General features: G+C 46.8%; 1 protein-coding gene across 1 annotated transcript; it reads left to right on the forward strand.

Annotated features, from left to right (window-relative positions):
* The first annotated feature begins 1,055 nt into the window (after positions 1-1,055).
* MARVELD3 (MARVEL domain containing 3) lies at positions 1,056-15,193 on the forward strand. Its single transcript, XM_007462976.1, has 3 exons — positions 1,056-1,507; positions 4,038-4,165; positions 13,585-15,193. The coding sequence occupies exons 1-3, from the start codon at positions 1,119-1,121 to the stop codon at positions 14,220-14,222; spliced, it is 1,155 nt and encodes a 384-aa protein (XP_007463038.1). The 5' UTR covers positions 1,056-1,118; the 3' UTR covers positions 14,223-15,193.
* The last annotated feature ends 3,020 nt before the right edge of the window (positions 15,194-18,213 follow it).

Below are 18,213 nucleotides of genomic sequence, written 5' to 3' on the forward strand. Positions count from 1 at the left end.
TGTTTCAAAACACGTCAATATTTCCCCGTTGCTCTTTGAAAATAAAGATTCTTCACCATGAAGACCCTACACCATCTCCTGCTCCACTTCTCAGTCTCATCTCATGCCCCCTCACTCCGCTCACAGTGACATTCTCTTTTTTTTTCATTTAAGAAATTTTGGAGCATAGTTGATTGCAGTGACCTTCTTGTACAGCTCTCTGCGTAAGTCAGGGTTTCTCTCTTTCTGGAACATTCTCTCAGCTCTCCTCAAGGCTGCCTCCTTCTCTTCTAGGACTCAACTCAAATGTCGCCTTCCCAGATCTATATAAAGAAACCTGCTTCATCAAAATTTAGACGTCAGATTGTCTTCTCTGTTTCTTGCCAGTTCTCCTTTTCCACACACAGTAGAATGGACGCACGGTACAAGGAGAGCTCATTGCTGGATCTCCCGCACCTGCTAGGCTAGGGGCTCACACATATTCGTTGAAAGAATTCATTAATAGACGGCAATTTTGTATGTTTTTATATATCCTTCCTTGGCAAAAGAAGAGGCTGCCAATTCTGTGTGGTTCATCATTTTTTAAAAAAACATTTATGAGTCCAGGACTCTTGGATGAACTGGCCTCAAGTCCCCCACAACATAGTTGTTGTAAGAATAGCAGGAGAGGGAGGAAGAGACGGACAGTGGCTGGGGGGCCGGCTGGGTGGCTGAGTGGACGGATGGGTGAGACAGCGGATGGGTGAACACTCTGGGGAAGCATACCCAAGGTGCTAAGTTGAGAGCACAGTTCCCTAGGCAGCCCATCTTGAGGGGTCGCAAAGCGGATACTTCAGGGCCGACGGGGCACGGCGGGAGGGCGGGAGTCCCCTCCTCTGTGTGTAAAGCAGCAAGCCCCTCCAGGCTCGCACCCCATCCAGGCGCACGCGCGCCCAGACCCCGGGCCGCGCTCAGCAGCGTCCCCTGCCGGCGCGCGCGCTGAAGTGAACGCTCTCCTGGCCCGCAGCAGGGTTAGTGCGCGTGCGCGCAGGTGAGCGTCCCGCCCCGCCCTGCCCCGCCCCCGGGCTTGGCCACCTGCCGGGGAAACTTGTGGATTGTTGCCCTCCGGTCGCTCAGGGGCGGGGACGCGGAACAGAGCCATGGAACAACATACGTCGGGGAATCGCGAGTCCCGGGCCCGGCCGAGAGAGCGGGACCCAGATCGGCACCCCCGCCCGGACCGAGAACGCCACCCCGAGAGACAGCGGGATAGAGCCGGGGACCGGCGCAGGGAGAGAAACGGGGGCGAGCGGAGGGACGGGGACCGGGACAGGGGGAGGGACCGGGAACCCCGCCAGGACAGACACAGGGCCGGGGACCATCGTGGCGGTGAACAAAGAGTTTGGGAACAATCCCGCCAGAGTCGGACGCGGGACGGACCCCGGCGGCCGACCTGGGACGCGGCCCCGCCCCTCTGGCCCGCGCCTTGGGAAACCGCGGAGCCACCGCCCCTGCGGAAGGAGGGCCTCGGACGCCGAGGACCAGAAAGGTGAGGTGGGGCAGCGAGGGCCCTCTACCTCGCCCCGGAGGAAGCCTGGGTCTGAGGCCAGTCTGCGCGGTTCTGCTGTCCCAGCTACTTGTCCTGGGAAGCTGGTTTAAAGGAAGTGCCATTCTTCCCTTTTGAGCTCTTAGAGGTGACCTGGGAGGGAAGGAAGACCTTACAGTGCCTCTCCCCACACACACACACTCCTTGACCTGAACCTGATGAACAACGCAGAGACCTATCCCCCACCTCCCTCCACCCTCCACCCCCCTGCCCCCGACCCCCTCTTTAGCAGTGGAAGGACCGGGGACCAGGTGAAGAGGAAGAGAGGACTTCAGGACTAGAAAGGGAAGGGGTGGGAAGGAGATTGGGTGGGTTGGGTTAATCTGAGGCCCCTCTCTGACCCCCACCCATGTGGTCACAGGACTGCCCCTTGGGGCTTCAGACCCTTGTCCTATGCTCCACAACCAGCCCTCCCCAAAGTCCCGTTCCCTGGAGGCCCGGGCCTAATAAAAGACCAATGAAAAGCTAATAGTTTAATGTGTAATCCCTTCCAGGGGTATATGCATTTCAAAACCAGACAGCTGGGAGAAGATACACTTTTAGCCAAAGAACTGAATGTACCTAAAACTCTGCACAAAAGGGCAGAGACTTTTTTCCCCCTTTGTCAGTGAGGTCTTTCTGGGCAGGCTCATTCAAATCCCATGATTGTTCCAGACCCCACCCTCCTGAATGAACAAACTTTGCCATCACTACCTTGTAGAACAGAGTTCCCATAAGGCCTGTGGGGTGAAAGCATCATGACGTTCTGGAAGACTGTGAGCTGGGAGAGGGTAAGGATGGAAGGAAAGAGAGGTGGTGGTCCTAGACCCCACTCCCCCTCTAGGGAAGTGGTCTTTTTTCCATTGCACGTTCCATCCAACTCCACAAATATTACTGAATGCCCAGATTAGATGCCAGGCCAAGAAGGAGACAGGCAGGTGCTGGAGTGATGACTGCCTTCTGGTTTTTGCCCTCGTCCCTAGGAGGAGTCCAGGCTCCTCTCTGCTATGGAACTTGGAGGCTTAAGCCCAGTCTCTCTTCTGGTTGTGTCCACACAGCGGGAAAGCTATTATCCTGAGTTTATGTTACATTATCTAGAACTAACTAGCCAAACTGTGACAAAGGGTGTGCCCAGTTACAGTCACAGGCACTGGCTACTGTCTCCCTGCCTAAAGCTGCACTGCATTGCAACTGCCAGGGAGAATCCAGGCCTGGGAGAATCCAGAGCTTCATGTCTAGCTTTCCTTCTAAACTAGTGTCCTGGTCCCCCTGTCCTCACCCCCGCCAAGCCCCAAAGCTAGTGAAGGGAATACTTTTGCTTCTTTTGCTCACAGTTGGTGGTTTAAAACCAAGAGCGATTTATTTCTGTCTCTCCTCCACATAACAAGCATGTATTTAATGGATGGGAGGTAGGGCCAGGGACTACAGAGATCTACTCACGGTGTCCACAGGACACTGACAAGTAAACAGGCCAATTTGCAGCACCTGTAAAACGTGCCACTCTAGAAGGGGGACGGACACAAAGAGAACAGAACTGGGGCCCTGACTGGGCTCTGGAATGTTTTCTGGAGGAGACAGGCTCAAAGCTGAGTTCTGGAGAAGAAGCAAGAGGCTGTGTCAAGCAGAGAAGCAGCTTCCACGGTGACCTGGAGCTATGGGAATGCAGGTCATCTTTTGGGGTGGGCAGAGGGGCAGTTCACTATGGCTCGTCTGTGAACATGAGGTTGTGAGTGGAGAGAGATGAGCACGGGCCCTCCCTTGCTGTGCTTAAAGTTTGGACTTTATGGATTTCAAATGCAAAAAATACATGGTGAGATCTATGTTCTAGAAGGATCCCTGGAGCCCAGCTAGTAGAATGCAGCCCCCACCGTTCACCACTGAATCTTGGACAAAGCCCAGGATGTGCTGGATAAAGTGATAGGGAAGGGTGTTTGTGTTGGGGCGGGGTGGGTGGGTGAGGAGAAGGAACAGAATATTCCAGGGCTGGCAGAGGAAGAGGGAGAGATGTGAAGATGCCCAAAGTTGTCTGTACCACCCATAGCCTACAGAATGATTGTGGATTCAACTCTTTCCAAAGTAACAAGGGAAGGAAGAGAATGCCAGCCTGGGCATCAGTCTTGTGAACGCAAACTAGTTTTGAAGAGGGCCTAGTCCTCACTGAACTGAAAAGCTCCCCCAGGTGGCTCCCAGCTACCTGTTAGATATCCCCCCCAACACACACACACCCTCCCCCGCAGGCCAAGCCAGCATGGGAGGCGGGGCTCAGAATTACTGAGATAAGTGACGTGCTTAATTAGCAGAACTGGGCCAAGTGTTTGCAGGCCTTGTATAGCCACTAAACCAGAAAATTCTCTGGAATATGAAATCTGTGGCAGATTTTCTGTTCTGTGCATTCTTTAATGTCTGAGCCCAGCATGAGGTGTCCAGAGTTCTAATGCCGAGCAAGCTATTGAATTTGAAGCCCGCTAATGGCCACACATGTGTTTGATTATAGTGAGCCCACTTCAGGGAGATACCCACTTTCGACCCCCAGGCCTGGAGTAGAGGAAGTGGAATATTACCAGTCAGAGGCTGAAGGGCTCCTGGAATGCCACAAGTGCAGATACCTGTGCACCGCGAGAGGTGAGCCATTTTGAAGGCAGTTTGACCAATTACTTACCGTTGCTGGTGGTTCTGGATGGGGTCCGAGATGATGGAGCAAAAATTCAAACCGACTTCCCTTTTGGTTTCCTCGTATTTTCGTTTTCATACCTGCGTGAAGTTCACACTTTCTAAAGAAGGGTAGGAACATCTGAAAGGGGCGGCTAGGTTTCCCGTGTTTCTCCTCGGACGGGCCCGGATGTGGTGAGGCAGTCATGCCTGCAGTTTTCAGAGCCAGCTCTGAGTTGCCGGCTGTCAGAGGGGGGCCCCTCTGGCAAGGCGGGCCGAGTTAAAGAGAGATCACCGGAGATGGCAGCCAGGTTGAGCTCATGCCACAGGACAGGAGCTCTGATGCCTAAACCTGCCATCATGGCTTTTAAATGTTGTTGACTGAGACCCACAGTAAGAAATAGGTTTCACATTAAGAACAAGTACACATGTGCGTGCATATGCACACACACGTCATGAAACAACACGCCATCACCTACGAAGGGCAGTAACTTCTATTTCATTGAAAACAAACAAAAACAAAAAACCACACTTATTAGAATCCACAGTACGAAGAACACTTAAATAATATTGTGTGTCAGCTCCAAATGTGGTTTCCCAGAGTTCCCATCCTAGCACCAGGCCTGGCCTTGCCAACAATGAAGAAAATCTGGTTTGTCAGGGTGAAGAAAATCTTACCCTTACGGCTCACATGATTGGGTAAGAAATTTTCCTCGGCTACCTATGACTAAGAGGGGAAAACTTCTTGGCCTAAGGGGGAGAAATCATGGAACTTATACTTGAAGATGTCTCTTTTTTTTATTTATTTATTTTTGGCTGCATTGGGTCTTCATTGCTGCGTGTAGGCTTTCTCTAGTTGCGGCGAGCGGGGGCTACTCTTCACTGTCGTGTGCGGGCTTCTCATTGCGGTAGCTTCTCTTGTTGTGGAGCACAGGCTTTAGGTGTGCAGGCTTCAGTAGTGGCACATGGGCTCAGTAGTTGTAGCTTACGGGCTCTAGGGCATAGGCTCAGTAGTTGTGGCACATGGGCTTAGTTGCTCCGTGGCATGTGGGATCTTCCCGGACCAGGGCTCAAACCCGTGTCCCCTGCATTGGCAGGGGATTCTTAACCACTGTGCCACCAGGGAAGCCCCTGAAGATGTCTCTTAGAGTGATTACAATGAGATACATTATTATGGGATTATGCAGAACTTTCATGGAAGAGCTCTAGGCAATCCAGGTACAAGAATCCTCGCTCTAGTTTACGTATGTTGGCACACCCTGTTGCTTTTAATTCTCTCAACAACTCCTGAGGCTCAGAGAGGTACAGTAAGTTATACAAAGTCACACAGCAGTTAAGTGGAAGAGCTGGAATTGAAAGTTAGAGCCTGACTCTAAGGCCTGAAGTGGTTTATGTGCTTGACCTTCTTTTCTTGATGATATAAATAATAGGAATAAGCCAGATGCTCTTTAACAGGTTTCTCTCTAGAGGTATTCTTCTTCAGCGATTGATTTACCAAGAAGAGAGGGCAGAGCTTGAGGCCCCTGATTTAGCTTTGATTGCTTCTGGCTATTTGGTTGGGCCTAGATGTTGGGTTTCTGAGTCAAGATAGTGAAAGGATAGTTCAGCAGTCAGAAGCTAACAAATAAGGGCTTATAAAGATCTCTGGACACGCAGGGACCCATACACAATGCTGTGTTGTGTTGAGAGCAACGGCCATTAAACACTGGGAACTTGTCTCAAACAGGAAATTCACACCTGGGTAAAGGTCACCTGAAGATTTTCAGCCTCGTCTTAGAGTAGATCTTTTGTGATTTCTTTTCCTCATCAGTGAAATCATGTCCTCCTCCAGCAAACTGGCAACAATGGGAGGCAGCTGTGGCTCTTTCTAACTTCCTAGGGAGACCCTGCAGTTTGGGCTGAGCCACCCTTAGGAAGTTCAGTGGAACACTGACAAAAATAGATAAGCTCCGAATTCACGGTTACGGGCAAGACTCTTCAGCTACTAAAATCTTTAAAGGCTGAGGATAAAGATCAGATAAACAGCAAGTACAGACGTCACATGTGCATATCAGATCACTAGGAATCCTGTCATATATAGGTTGTGTTATAGGTTTATTATTTGGAGGGACTGGTGAGGAATTACAAGTTCCCTGGGGAGAAGGTACATGGCCTGCTCCCCTCCTGGCTCCCTCCGATTTGCATTTGGAGCAGCTTCCCCTTTCCCTTTTGTCCTTTTCCTCTTCCTTTAGACCTTTGGTGCTCAAATCATGATGGAGAAGATCGTAAAAGGAGAGCTAGGCCAGTGTAACAAGGAAATTGTGAAGAAAAAAAAAAGTGATGTTTGCATTCAGCTTGATGCAAGGGCTTGATGTTTCCCTTACTTGCAAACCATCCTTAAAAATTTAATTTCATTCTCTCTCCAAACGTTGTAATCTCTATAGTCAGTGGTGCTGTCTCTTACTCAGAGCCTGGAGGTTTAGGTTTTGAGATGGCTTCTCACTGCCAGTGGCACTGACTTGTGACCACACTGAAAAGGTTCAGAGGGACAGTGGTGGGGCTTTTGCCCCCCAACTTGCATTCTCCCTCCCCCTTTTATATGCTTATTTAATACCCTAACTCAGTGCTTATGGGACTGAGCCTACGTCAGCACGTACAACTCCCAGCTCAGAAGCACCCAGCTTTATATTATGCTGAGAAAAAGAAGCAACACAGAAGAGTACATTAACTGTATGATTCCATTTGCATGAAATTCGAGAAAGACAAACCTAGTTCCTAATGGCAGAGAGTAGATCAGTGGTGGCCTGAGGAGGAAGGTGAGGGGTTGACCACAAGGGGTGACTAGGGAGCTTTCTGGGGGGATGAAAACAGTCTATATCTTGATTATGATTACATGGCATACACAGTTGTCAAAACTTACTAAGCTGTTTGCTTTAACGCGGGTCATTTTGTTGTGTATAAGTTATATAACAGTAAAGCTGACTTTAAGGAAAGTAGCCAGCTTTGGTGGAAGATCTGGGGCTCTTTCATCGTCCAAGATAAAGCAGCCAAAGGTCCTGAAAAAATCCAGCCCTGGGAAAGTATCACAGCCCGGATTTGCTCTTTAGGGAAAAACTAAAAGAAAACAAAATTAAACTTTAAAACATACTTATTGAATTAAAGTCTAAGAACAGTAAAACCAATTGTTTCTCTAATTCAGTAAGCCTTATAGGTTTAATTAACTTAAGCTTTCCTATCCCTAATACTTGTGAACCACGGTTAACATTCTGATGGATAACCTCCATGCTTTTTTTCTAACGTCATTATATTTTTTAAGCACTATGATATAAGCTCCTTCAAATTTGGAGAAATTTCCTCTTTCAAACTGAAGATGGCCACAAAACATATCTAAAGAGGATATAACTATTTTTCAGTCTTCTTGGCAGGGAAGGGCTAGGGCAGAGAATGTTCTTGCCTTCCATAAATGACACCTTTCTTTCTGCTCACTGGCCTGATTTCTGCCCCCATCGTCCTGCAGCCCACCTGGGGCAGGCTGCTTTGCTCTTTTGAGAGTTACCCTTTTCAGTCCAAAGTACCTCTGACATCATTTCTGGAGACCACAGTTCCCTGCTACCATCTAATGCTAATCATGCAGCTTTGGCTGCTCAGGCCTTCCAGGGGGCAGAATAAAGAGCTGGCTGTGGTGTGAGCTGCCACGGGGAAGATAAGCCTCAAGGTGGAAGTCTCCAAGTGCAAAGTAGCATCTCTCAAAATGGTAACACGCCCTTCTTTTGCAGCCTGCTGCCAAATGCTGGAGGTTCTCCTGAACTTGCTGATCCTGGCCTGCAGCTCTGTGTCTTACAGTTCCACAGGGGGCTACACGGGCATCACCAGCCTGGGGGGCATTTACTACTACCAGTACGGAGGGGCTTACAGTGGTTTCGATGGTGCTGACGGGGAGAAAGCGCAGCAGCTGGACGTCCAGTTCTACCAGCTAAAGCTGCCCATGGTCACCGTGGCAATGGCCTGCAGCGGAGCCCTCATGGCCTTCTGCTGCCTCCTCATCGCCATGGGCATCCTGCGGGTCCCGTGGCATTGCCCCCTGTGGCTGGTGATTGAAGGCTTGTTGGGCGTGCTCATCGCCGGGGCATACATCCCAGCCTTGTACTTCTACTTCCACTACCTCTCGGCTGCCTACGCCTCTCCCGTGTGTAAGGAGAGGGAGGCGCTGTACCAGAGGAAAGGATACAGTGGCTTCAGCTGCAGTTTCCATGGGGGAGACATAGGTGCTGGAATCTTTGCTGCCCTGGGCATCGGGGTCTTTGCCCTGGGGGCCGTGCTGGCCATAAGGGGTTACCGAAAGGTTAGGAAGCTGAAAGAGAAGCCTGCGGAAATGCTGGAGTTTTAGGCTTTTTAAAACGTTCCAGGGCTTCCCTCGTGGCGCAGTGGTTGAGAGTCCGCCTGCCGATGCAGGGGACGTGGGTTCGTGCCCCGTGTCCGGGAAGATCCCACATGCTGCGGAGCCATGGCCGCTGAGCCTGCGCGTCCGGAGCCTGTGCTCCGCAACGAGAGAGGCCACAACAGTGAGAGGCCCGCGTACTGCAAAAAAAAAAAAAAAAAAAAAGTTCCGAAAAACTTGAGTGATGGAAGTTACTCTGAACCACTGTCTTTCGTGGAATATTTTGTTGTAGAACTTGCCAACCCTTGGAAAGTAACAGACCAATTTTAGTTTGCTGGGCCTAGCTCCAGGGTACATAGAGCAGCACTGCCTGACGTAATAAACCCTGGTCCTGGAGCCCTCTGTTGGCAAGGGACCAACCAAAATTACTTTAAAAAACAACAAAAAACAACCAAAACTAGAGCCCAAGACCCACAAGGAAAAGGCATATGCTGCAGCAAAATGCACTTCTTGAGTGAATAAAGGGAGATAACCAAGTGAATTTGAAGAACCTTATCCTCAAAGTTCATGAAAAGTCACACAGACATGAAAAAACATTTCAGCCTGAAGTTCTCTAAACACAGCGGTCTTAAGCAGATTAGCCTCGAATTTTTTCCTCACTGAACTCTAGGCCCTTCACTTCCTTAATGCTCTGGATGGCAGGGGATGGGGATGCCTGGGAAACTGCTGCTGTAAGATATAAGCTGGAGGGAGACGTGGGCTGAGGAAAGAGGAATCAGATTAATTCACTGGGTTGCAAAGGAGGTATTCTAACAAGCCCCTTACAATGGGCTTGAAAGCTCAATGAGTGTTTTGTACCTCTTGTAAATGTACCATTGTACGACGAATTCAACCCGACATCTGGAATTCAGGATCCATCCAAAATTAAAGAAAGTAAAATCTTTCCCAGGATAAGTATGCTACTTTTGGCCAGACAACTTCATGGGTTCTTACTGCATGTTAAATTAGGACTTATGGCCCATTATAATATATTCTTGGTACAAGTGAATATGTTCTTTATGTGACTCCAATAAAAATCCAAAGAAAAATTTTAATTTGGAGGTGATGGTTCTCTTTATAATACATTTATAATATTTTCTTGTCACATTTAAAAGGTGAGTTCCATTTGGGTTTACAAAAGGAAATACATGGGCTTCCCTGGTGGCGCAGTGGTTGAGAGCCCGCCTGCCGATGCAGGGGACGCGGGTTCGTGCCCCGGTCTGGGAAGATCCCACGTGCCGCGGAGCGGCTGGGCCCGTGAGCCATGGCCGCTGAGCCTGCGCGTCTGGAGCCTGTGCTCCGCAACGGGAGAGGCCACAGCAGTGAGAGGCCCGCGTACTGCAAAAAAAAAAAAAAAAAAAGGAAATACATATAGTTGCTTGTATATGATTAGAAAACTTCTTGAAGAGTATATAAGAATGTATTAACAGTATTTGCTTCTGGAGAGGAAATTAAAAAATTTTTTTCATTTTATGTAAGACTTGACTGCACATGTCTTAGTCTTATTTTAGAAAAAAATGTTTTGGTTTGCTTTCCTCAGTTTTTTCACATTTACAGTGAAAAGGCAGATAGTAGATGTTTAGTTAAGCAGAGTATTAAATGATCAGCCACAAAAGCAGCCTCACCCAAAAAGATGCTATTTTACAATAAAAATCTGTCTGTTTCAGTTTCCACTTCCCTCTACAGTTTATCCCTCCATAGGGATAAACTGGTAGCTCTAGTAGGCCACTCTTTTCTTTTCTCCTGATGTCTATGAATCTTTCTGCACTAACAGCATGCTTGGAAATACTTGAACCTGTTTGATGTTTTCAGCAAAGCCAAGTCAGGCCTGGCTGGTGCTCTGATAATATCCAGTGGCCATATTTCTTCATCATTGGCCCCAGCAACAGACCATTATTCCTCTTGATTGTTGCAGTCAGTGGAGTGGTTGACAAGATCTATCAATAGATATATTACATTTCAGCCTGGCAGATATGTGCTGCGTGGATTATGCCGCTGCTGCTTTGGCAGAATCTTGTCCCGGAAGGAAACATTCAGGTTGCCCACATCTTGTAGTAGCACAGTATCCCTGCTTCCCTTCAGGGGGTGAGAGATTAACTGCATGGCAGAGAAAGGTGCTGGGTGGGGGAGATAGCTACTCCCCGTGAATTAGAATGATGTCTGGGTCAATTAATTTGCGCTGCTTGTAGGAAGAGAGTAGCCAGTAGCTTAGGGTGCCTGGGAGGAGAGTGGGCAGTTCTGGTCTGATGTTATTTTCAGATTTAAATGAGAGGAATGTAGCTTCTCAACTTTCAGAGCCCTTGACTGCTGCGTTCCCTGGACCTCCTAGGAATTTGTGTGGGCCCAGCAGGAGATGGAATCAGCAAGCTCAGTAGCTGTTGCCTAAGTACATTAGACATACTGGTCTTTAGCTGCCCAGTTTATAAACGTTGTGGTACCCCCTTGTGTATTAGAGAGTTTTCCTGACTTCTGGGAAACCATGCTTTTCATAAATTTGTCCCTTTTCTTCTTCTTCTTTTTTTTTAATATTTATTTATTTATTTTGGCTGCACTGGGCCTTAATTGCAGCATGCGGGATCTAGTTCCCCAACCAGGGATTGAACACCAGGCCCCCTGCATTGGGAGTGTGGAGTTTTCCCCACTGGACACCAAGGAAGTCCCTGTCCCTTTTCTTCTTTTTTTTTTTTTTTCTTTTTTTTTGGCGGGGGGGTACGCGGGCCTCTCACTGTTGTGGCCCCTCCAGTTGCGGAGCAAAGGCTCCGACGCGCAGGCTCAGCGGCCATGGCTCACGGGCCCAGCCGCTCCGCGGCATGTGGGATCTTCCCGGACCGGGGCACGAACCCATGTCCCCTGCATCGGCAGGCGGACTCGCAACCACTGCGCCACCAGGGAAGCCCCCCTTTTCTTCTTAAATCTCTTATTAATCCCCTTCATTTTTTTCTTTCTTTTTTTTTTTTTTGGCCGCATTGGGTCTTCATTGCTGCACACGGGCTCTGTCTAGTTGCAGGGAGCGGGGGCTACTCTTCATTTCAGTGCCCAGGCTTCTCATTGTGATGGCTACTCTTGTTGCGGAGCACAAGCTCTAGGCGCCCAGGCTTCATTAGTTGCAGCACGTGGGCTCAGTAGTTGTGGCATGTGGGCTCAGTAGTTGTGGCATGCGGGCTCAGTAGTTGTGGCATGCAGGCTCTAAAGCACAGGCTCAGTAGTTGTGGCTCACGGGCTTAGTTGCTCTGCGGCATGTGGGATCTTCCTGGACCAGGGATCGAACCCATGTCCCCTGCATTGGCACATGGATTCTTGACCACTGTGCCACCAGGGAAGTCCCCTCTCCTTCCATTTTATATATGTTACTGGGTAGCATCACCGTCCACTTGTATAACATTTTATAATTTTCTGGGTATTTTCACATACTTGCTTTCATTTGGGTCTCATCCCAGCCCTGTGGGATAAGACAGGGAGGCATTACCTTCATTTGTTAGATGAAGTGTCTGAGGCTTAGAGTCAGTGACTTGGGCACGGTCACAAGGCAGTAAAGAGTGGGGATATGAGCCCGGCATTCCCACTCTAGGTTCATATGCTTTTCTCTTCATTCTCATCTCTGACCCCTGAGAGAACAGGAGACCTTCTCCCAGGAAGACGCCTAACGAGAGGCTGGGGCCCCTGTCAGTGACAAATGAAAGGTGACTTTGGACAAGTCGACATTCATCTCCATTCACCTGTTGGCTTCCGCTGCCTCGTGGCATTTGCGGGTTCCTTAAACTTGTAAGAACCCCCGCAAGTGAACAGGCCAAGTATCCAGCAGTAGGATCCTGGCTGAATAGACTGGTCCACCCACACAGCGGGCTTGGAGGCCACGTAACAGAGCATGTGGACACTGTAGGAGATGATCTGAAAACATCTCCAGGAAGAGTAAAGCACAATGCAGAGAAGTGTCTGTGGTGTCCTCCCTGTGACACAAGCAGGGAAAAGGGGGATGAAATTCAGATTTGAGTGCTTTTACTTGCATAAACGAACGCTGGAAAGTTATATTAGAAAATAATGAAAGTGGTTGGGGGTAGAGAACAGGGTGGACAGGGACATGGGTGATTTTTCTCAGTTTATGCCCTTTTATGTCATTTTGATTTTTTTTAAACTTTAAAATTTGAAATAATTATAGATTCACAAAACATTGCTAATATAGAACAGAGATCCTGTGTATCCTTAACCCGGTTTTCCCCAGTGGTGACTATTGTACAAAATCACAACCAGGAAATTGACACTCTCCAGAGCTTAGTTAGATTTTACCAGTATTACATGCACTCATGTCTGTGTGAGTGTAGGTCTGTGCGGTTTTATCACCTGTGTAGATTCGTGTGACCACTGCCACAATCAGCTACAGAACTGTTCCATCACTGGAACTTCCCTACGCTCCCCACTTATAGTCACACCCATCCCCCTTCCGCTCCCCCAATCCCACTCCTCCCTGACAACCACTAATCTGTTCTCATTTTGAGGCTGTTATGTAAATGGAATCATACAGTATGTAACCTTTTGAGACTGGCTTTTTTCACTCATCATGAATCCCTTGAGATCCATCCGAGTTGTTCCGAGTATCAGTTGCTCATTCCTTTTCATTGCTGAGTAGAGTTTCCCCTGGGGATGGCTGTACCAGATTGTTGAACCATTCACCCATTGGAGGGCATTAGGGTTTACTGTGACATCTGTGTACATGTTTCTGTGTAGACCGAAGTTTTCATTTCTTTAGGATGAATGCTCAGGGGTACAGTCACAAGGTCACATGGTAAGGGTATGTATAGTTTTTAAAGTAACGGCCAAAAGTTTTTCCACAGTGGCATCTTGATTTTCCAACATGAGAATTAAAAAACAAAAACCAAGGATGTTAATGTTGAGTCTGACCATGTCCTCACAATCAGGTGGTATTTCTCTTGCCTGACCTAGAGAGAGCTTTCCTGGGTGAGTGACGTCAGTGTTAAATTCCCAATCTCTCTCCTCCTAGGTGTGATACAGATAGTGGAGGTGATATTGAATGGGATGGTTCTCATGTGTATCGTGGCCTCCTACTTTGTCCTTGCTGGATTCAGTGCCAGCTTTGCCAGCGGCGGTGGCTTTGGGAACAGCTATTACTCACCGTTTGAGGGCACTGAGCTGGAGCAGGTTCGGCAGCTGGACCAGCAGTACACGATCCTCCGGGCGCCCCTGATATACAGCGGTGTGGCTGTTTCTCTGGGGCTGGGTGTCCTCACCTTGGGTGTTTTACTCCAAGGAGCCAAGAGTCTAAACAAACTGCCGGGGAAGTGGCTCCTATTTGAGGCCGCCTTCAGCCTCCTCGCGGCTTTGGGCTACTGCGTAGGCATCGGCATTTACCTCCACGCGGCCTTGCGGATCAATGCCACAGACACCTGCAGGACAAGAGAGAGGGTCTATGCCCGCAGGGGTCTCACCTGGATGAACTGCCAGCTGGCAGGCACTGATGGAGCAGCAGCCACCTTTGCTTGTCTTCTGGTGGTGATGTATGGCGCCAGCGTGGTGCTGGCCCTGCGGAGCTACCGAGAACAGAAGCACTACAAGGACAGCCAAGAACAGCACAGCAACTATAATGATGCACCAGAATACCTGTGGTCTGGGATACTCTGAGATCTACTACTGGAACCTAAGTCAACCCAGCTCCCTTGTTTCTCTCAAAAACCACATTACACAAATGTGGTTTTCATGTACTTGATTTTATAAATGTTCCCTTTGGCACCAATGCAAAGCTAGATGATCATCCCATTTTTCTATCAATGTCTTTGTTGGCTGAGAGCTAGAAAAAAATACCTCCACCTTCGCTACAAAGATCAACATTGGAAGTTTGCATATACGCTTATGGTTTGACTCTCTTACCAAATGGTAAGGTAATAATACTAGCTAAGTAGCCAGAGAAATTCTGAAAGATGAGAACAACACATCAGGGGTAGCAGGCCCAGTGTTCCAGTGGAAATAGCTTGCCTGACCAAACTAAAGTCACTAAGAAAAACATGCCGTTCCTCCCTGTATTTGATCCCAGGGGAATGATTATAAAGCATTTGTGTGATTAGATTCCAAATGAGTAATTACATTCTGGCTCTCTCCTGGAGGAAAACTCTCCTGCCTATTCGACAGTATACCATGACTGCATGGGTCCCAGAGGCTGGATCCCTGAAACCTGAAGACAGGTAAGGTGCTTTTAGCATGCATGTTCCTCCTCGGGATTCCTGGGGTAGGGCTCAGATAAAATGGTTTTTGCCACCTTTCCAAGCTAGTTGCTTTCTTGTTTCAAGTCATTTGATTGGAATTCACTTTCCTGAAATATTTTATAATTTCCTGAAATATGACACCTCCAAATAGTGAGAAATAAAATTCATAAACTTCTTAAACGTGTTATTCAGCTGAGTACAAAGATAAAGCAGTTGATTTTACTAGACTATACAGGCATTTTGGAGCCTTCTTTATTTCTGCATCCCTTCCAGCACCCTACAGAGTAGGCCTTCAAAGGTCGATTGTAATCTCTCACAATTCTGAATTGTTTCCATAATGTAACAGACCATTAACACTGAATCTCAAAAATAAAGTTCTTTCAGTAATTTTAACCTAAAGTTTTATAGCTGTGCTTATACTTTACAACTAGTCTCAGATATTCCGTTCATGTAAGATGCAACTAGAAATATACGTGTTATTATAAAGGGTAGTTTTTCTAGTTGCCATCTTTTTTTATAACATTGTTTTATTTTCATATTACAAATGAGATTAAACTATTAGTAAGTTCAAACCAAATTTTTAGTACATTTCTAAAAAGAGCAATTTTGACAGAAATCTCAGACTGTCTATATAGCTAGTAAGAAATCAGCAAACGTAAGCCCGTTTCAATGTATGCCAAAGTGGCTATTAAAAAAATTCCGTCAATGTCATTTTCCTCTGATGTGTGTTGGCCATTTTTACCCCTGCATGTTTGCTGACTCTTTTCTCTGGAATATATTACCTTTCCTCTCTCCTCTTAAATCCTTCCTATTACTAGTTCTTATAGAACCTATCCAAGGTGAAGGATCAAAACTAAACCTCAGACAGAAATGAGCAAATATCTAGATTCTACTTTTACAAAAAGTAAAGCTTGGAGGAAAACAACAACTAGAAGTCTACACTGCTAGCTTAAAACACAAACACCAGTGCCACAGAAAGCCGCTTCTGCTCCACCACCTTAGCCCGAGGCAGTGGCTGGAGTCCCACAGAGTTTTCACTGAGTGGTAAGACAAGTCTAACAGCAGCAAAAACCAAACAACCCATTTCCCACCCGAACCCCCCCCAAAAAACTTCCCAACACACACTATTCTCACCTAGGATTTATTCCCTGAAACGTACCCTGAGTAGAGCTTTGCCCGTGTCTGGGTCCGGGGCTTGGGAAAATGAGGACTTTGGCCACTGCAACCCCTTTGTGGTGCACTGGTCCAGTTCAGCTCCTCTCAAATCACTGTAGCGACATTCAAAATGCCTTAGCAAAACTTGCCTTAGTTACTACCACTTGGCAGGTTGGCAGGTCAAGATTTCTTACTCACATTTTACAGATGAAATGAAGATTCAAGAAGGCTAAGTGGCTCGCCCAATGGTTGACATTTCATTGAGTGCTCACTGTGCCGGGTCCAGTACTGAGCTAAGGAAGCATTTGTTGACATCAGCTCATTTTAGCTCACAGCTGTTGAGAGAGAGACTATTATCTCCATTTAACAATCGAGAAAAAAATACCTGCCTTGGAGAGGTGAACTTGCCTAAAGTCAAATCTTTTTAAGTAGCAGAGGAAAAACTCAGACCCAGTGAATCACACACGGGAAAGTGTTCTGAGTGACTAACGTCCTCTTGTGGGGTGTGATGTTCCAGGGAGACAATATCACACGAAGGAGAGAACACACCCAGAGAAGTTCACTTCTGCCACCCGGTAGGCAGGTGTACGTGTCATGATTGAGCCCAGCACATTGGAGGTGCTCAAGGAACAGTTGGTGAGCCAAGTTTTCAAAATTTCATTCTGCTAAACAAAGAGGAAACCTGCAAAATGATTTCAACTGGGCCTTTATTTGGAGTGAGAGGTAGCTAATCTTGCTTGGAAGTCCAGAGATTATGGGAGACAACCAATGGGGAGAGGGGAGGGGAACAATTTAGAGGCTTAGCTAGATTACACGTACTGTGTGAGCCAAAACTCACCACTGTCTTAAACTCTAACACCAAAGCCATTAGGACAGACAAGATGGCCAGATTACCCATTTAGTTCCTCTGTATCACTGGTAGTTCTGTGGTTTGTTTAAGAGGAGCTGTAGATTATTTACAAATTAAGTTCCCTCTAGTCAGCTAATAACCTGCATGGAAATAAGGACCATGCTTCCTGTCTTTGGGATTTCTTTAAACATATAAACCAAGTCAGAATATAATATTTCTTAATGTAAAAAATCTTTATTGCTATTTCAGCTTAAATGGTGATCAAAAATATTTATTCTTGCCTTAACTCATTGCTTCATAGAGTGTTATGGAATGTGGTTTCATTTGTTATCTTCCCCTACAACAAGAAAAAGCAGAAAGATCCTAAAGGTGCTTTTGGTTAAGAAACTAATTTCACATACAAGTTAGAGAAAATTACAGTTTCATGCTAAAATAAAGTACTTATAAAATAACAGGTACTCATTCCATTTTAAAACAAAGCCATGAAAAAGATCCCATTTTATTTTCTTTATTATTATTGTTATTTATTATTATTATTTTTTTTTTACAAACAATAGATTTGCTGCAACATGCTCTGGCTCATATTATTGAATTAAAAAATTTAACACATTTCAAAAATATCAAAAATACACTATAATGAGTCTTAGGACTACAATATGACAATGATTGCACAAAACCATAAGACATGAACTCACTGTCTGGATGACATCCACTGGCAACAGTGAGAGAAAACCCTACAGCTTCTGAGAGAAGTGCATGAAATTTTGAAGGAGCTTATGTGTGACTGAATGATCATCAAATGAGGGAAACAGAGCAGGAATTACTGTAGCTGCTTTTCTCAACCCAGGAAGTGCTTACCCAACTATGGGGCAAAAGTCACTAACTGGAGAGAAAGATTAACTTGCCATTGGGGGATTCTGAAAGTCCCCACCCAGAGGGAAGTAAAAAGTGACACAAGACAGTTCTATAGTGATGCTGAGGACATCACTGAATGGCTTGGAGACTATTTAATAATTGGTACATTTATCAATAACAGCCAAGTGCTCCCTTATGGAGGTCTCTTCATTAGTAATTATTGAGTAAATAGAGAAGGTGAGCCTGTGGCTTCCAAGTACCTGCTTTTGCTGAAAGCCTACATGGAAAGAAGGGCATCTTTTGATATTCAGTAGATCAGCCAAACCTCCCTGGCTCCATCTCCTAGAAAATAGCACCCAATGATTACCAAGCTGCTTGTGTTGGCTCTTCTATACACCAGGAAAATGAATTCATCAACTTATTGCACACATACACACTACAGTAGTATAATAAAGCCCTCGCTTGTAATGAGGAGTGGCAATTCAATGACTCTATGGTAGCACGGTAGATGTATGACATACTAGCATTCAAATTTTCAAATGTATTTTCAATC

Source organism: Lipotes vexillifer, unplaced genomic scaffold (assembly GCF_000442215.2).
Source record: "Lipotes vexillifer unplaced genomic scaffold, Lipotes_vexillifer_v1.1 scaffold70, whole genome shotgun sequence".
In the NCBI taxonomy this organism is placed as follows: Eukaryota; Metazoa; Chordata; class Mammalia; order Artiodactyla; family Lipotidae; genus Lipotes; species Lipotes vexillifer.

What these genes read in the sequence shown, in the direction of transcription:
- MARVELD3 (XM_007462976.1), top strand. Translation starts at nt 1,119, where the DNA reads ATGGAACAACATACGTCGGGGAATCGCGAGTCCCGGGCCCGGCCGAGA. An exon ending in GGACGCCGAGGACCAGAAAG is followed by an intron (nt 1,508 to 4,037) that starts GTGAGGTGGGGC and finishes GTTTGATTATAG; the next exon opens with TGAGCCCACTTCAGGGAGAT. An exon ending in ATACCTGTGCACCGCGAGAG is followed by an intron (nt 4,166 to 13,584) that starts GTGAGCCATTTT and finishes CTCTCCTCCTAG; the next exon opens with GTGTGATACAGATAGTGGAG.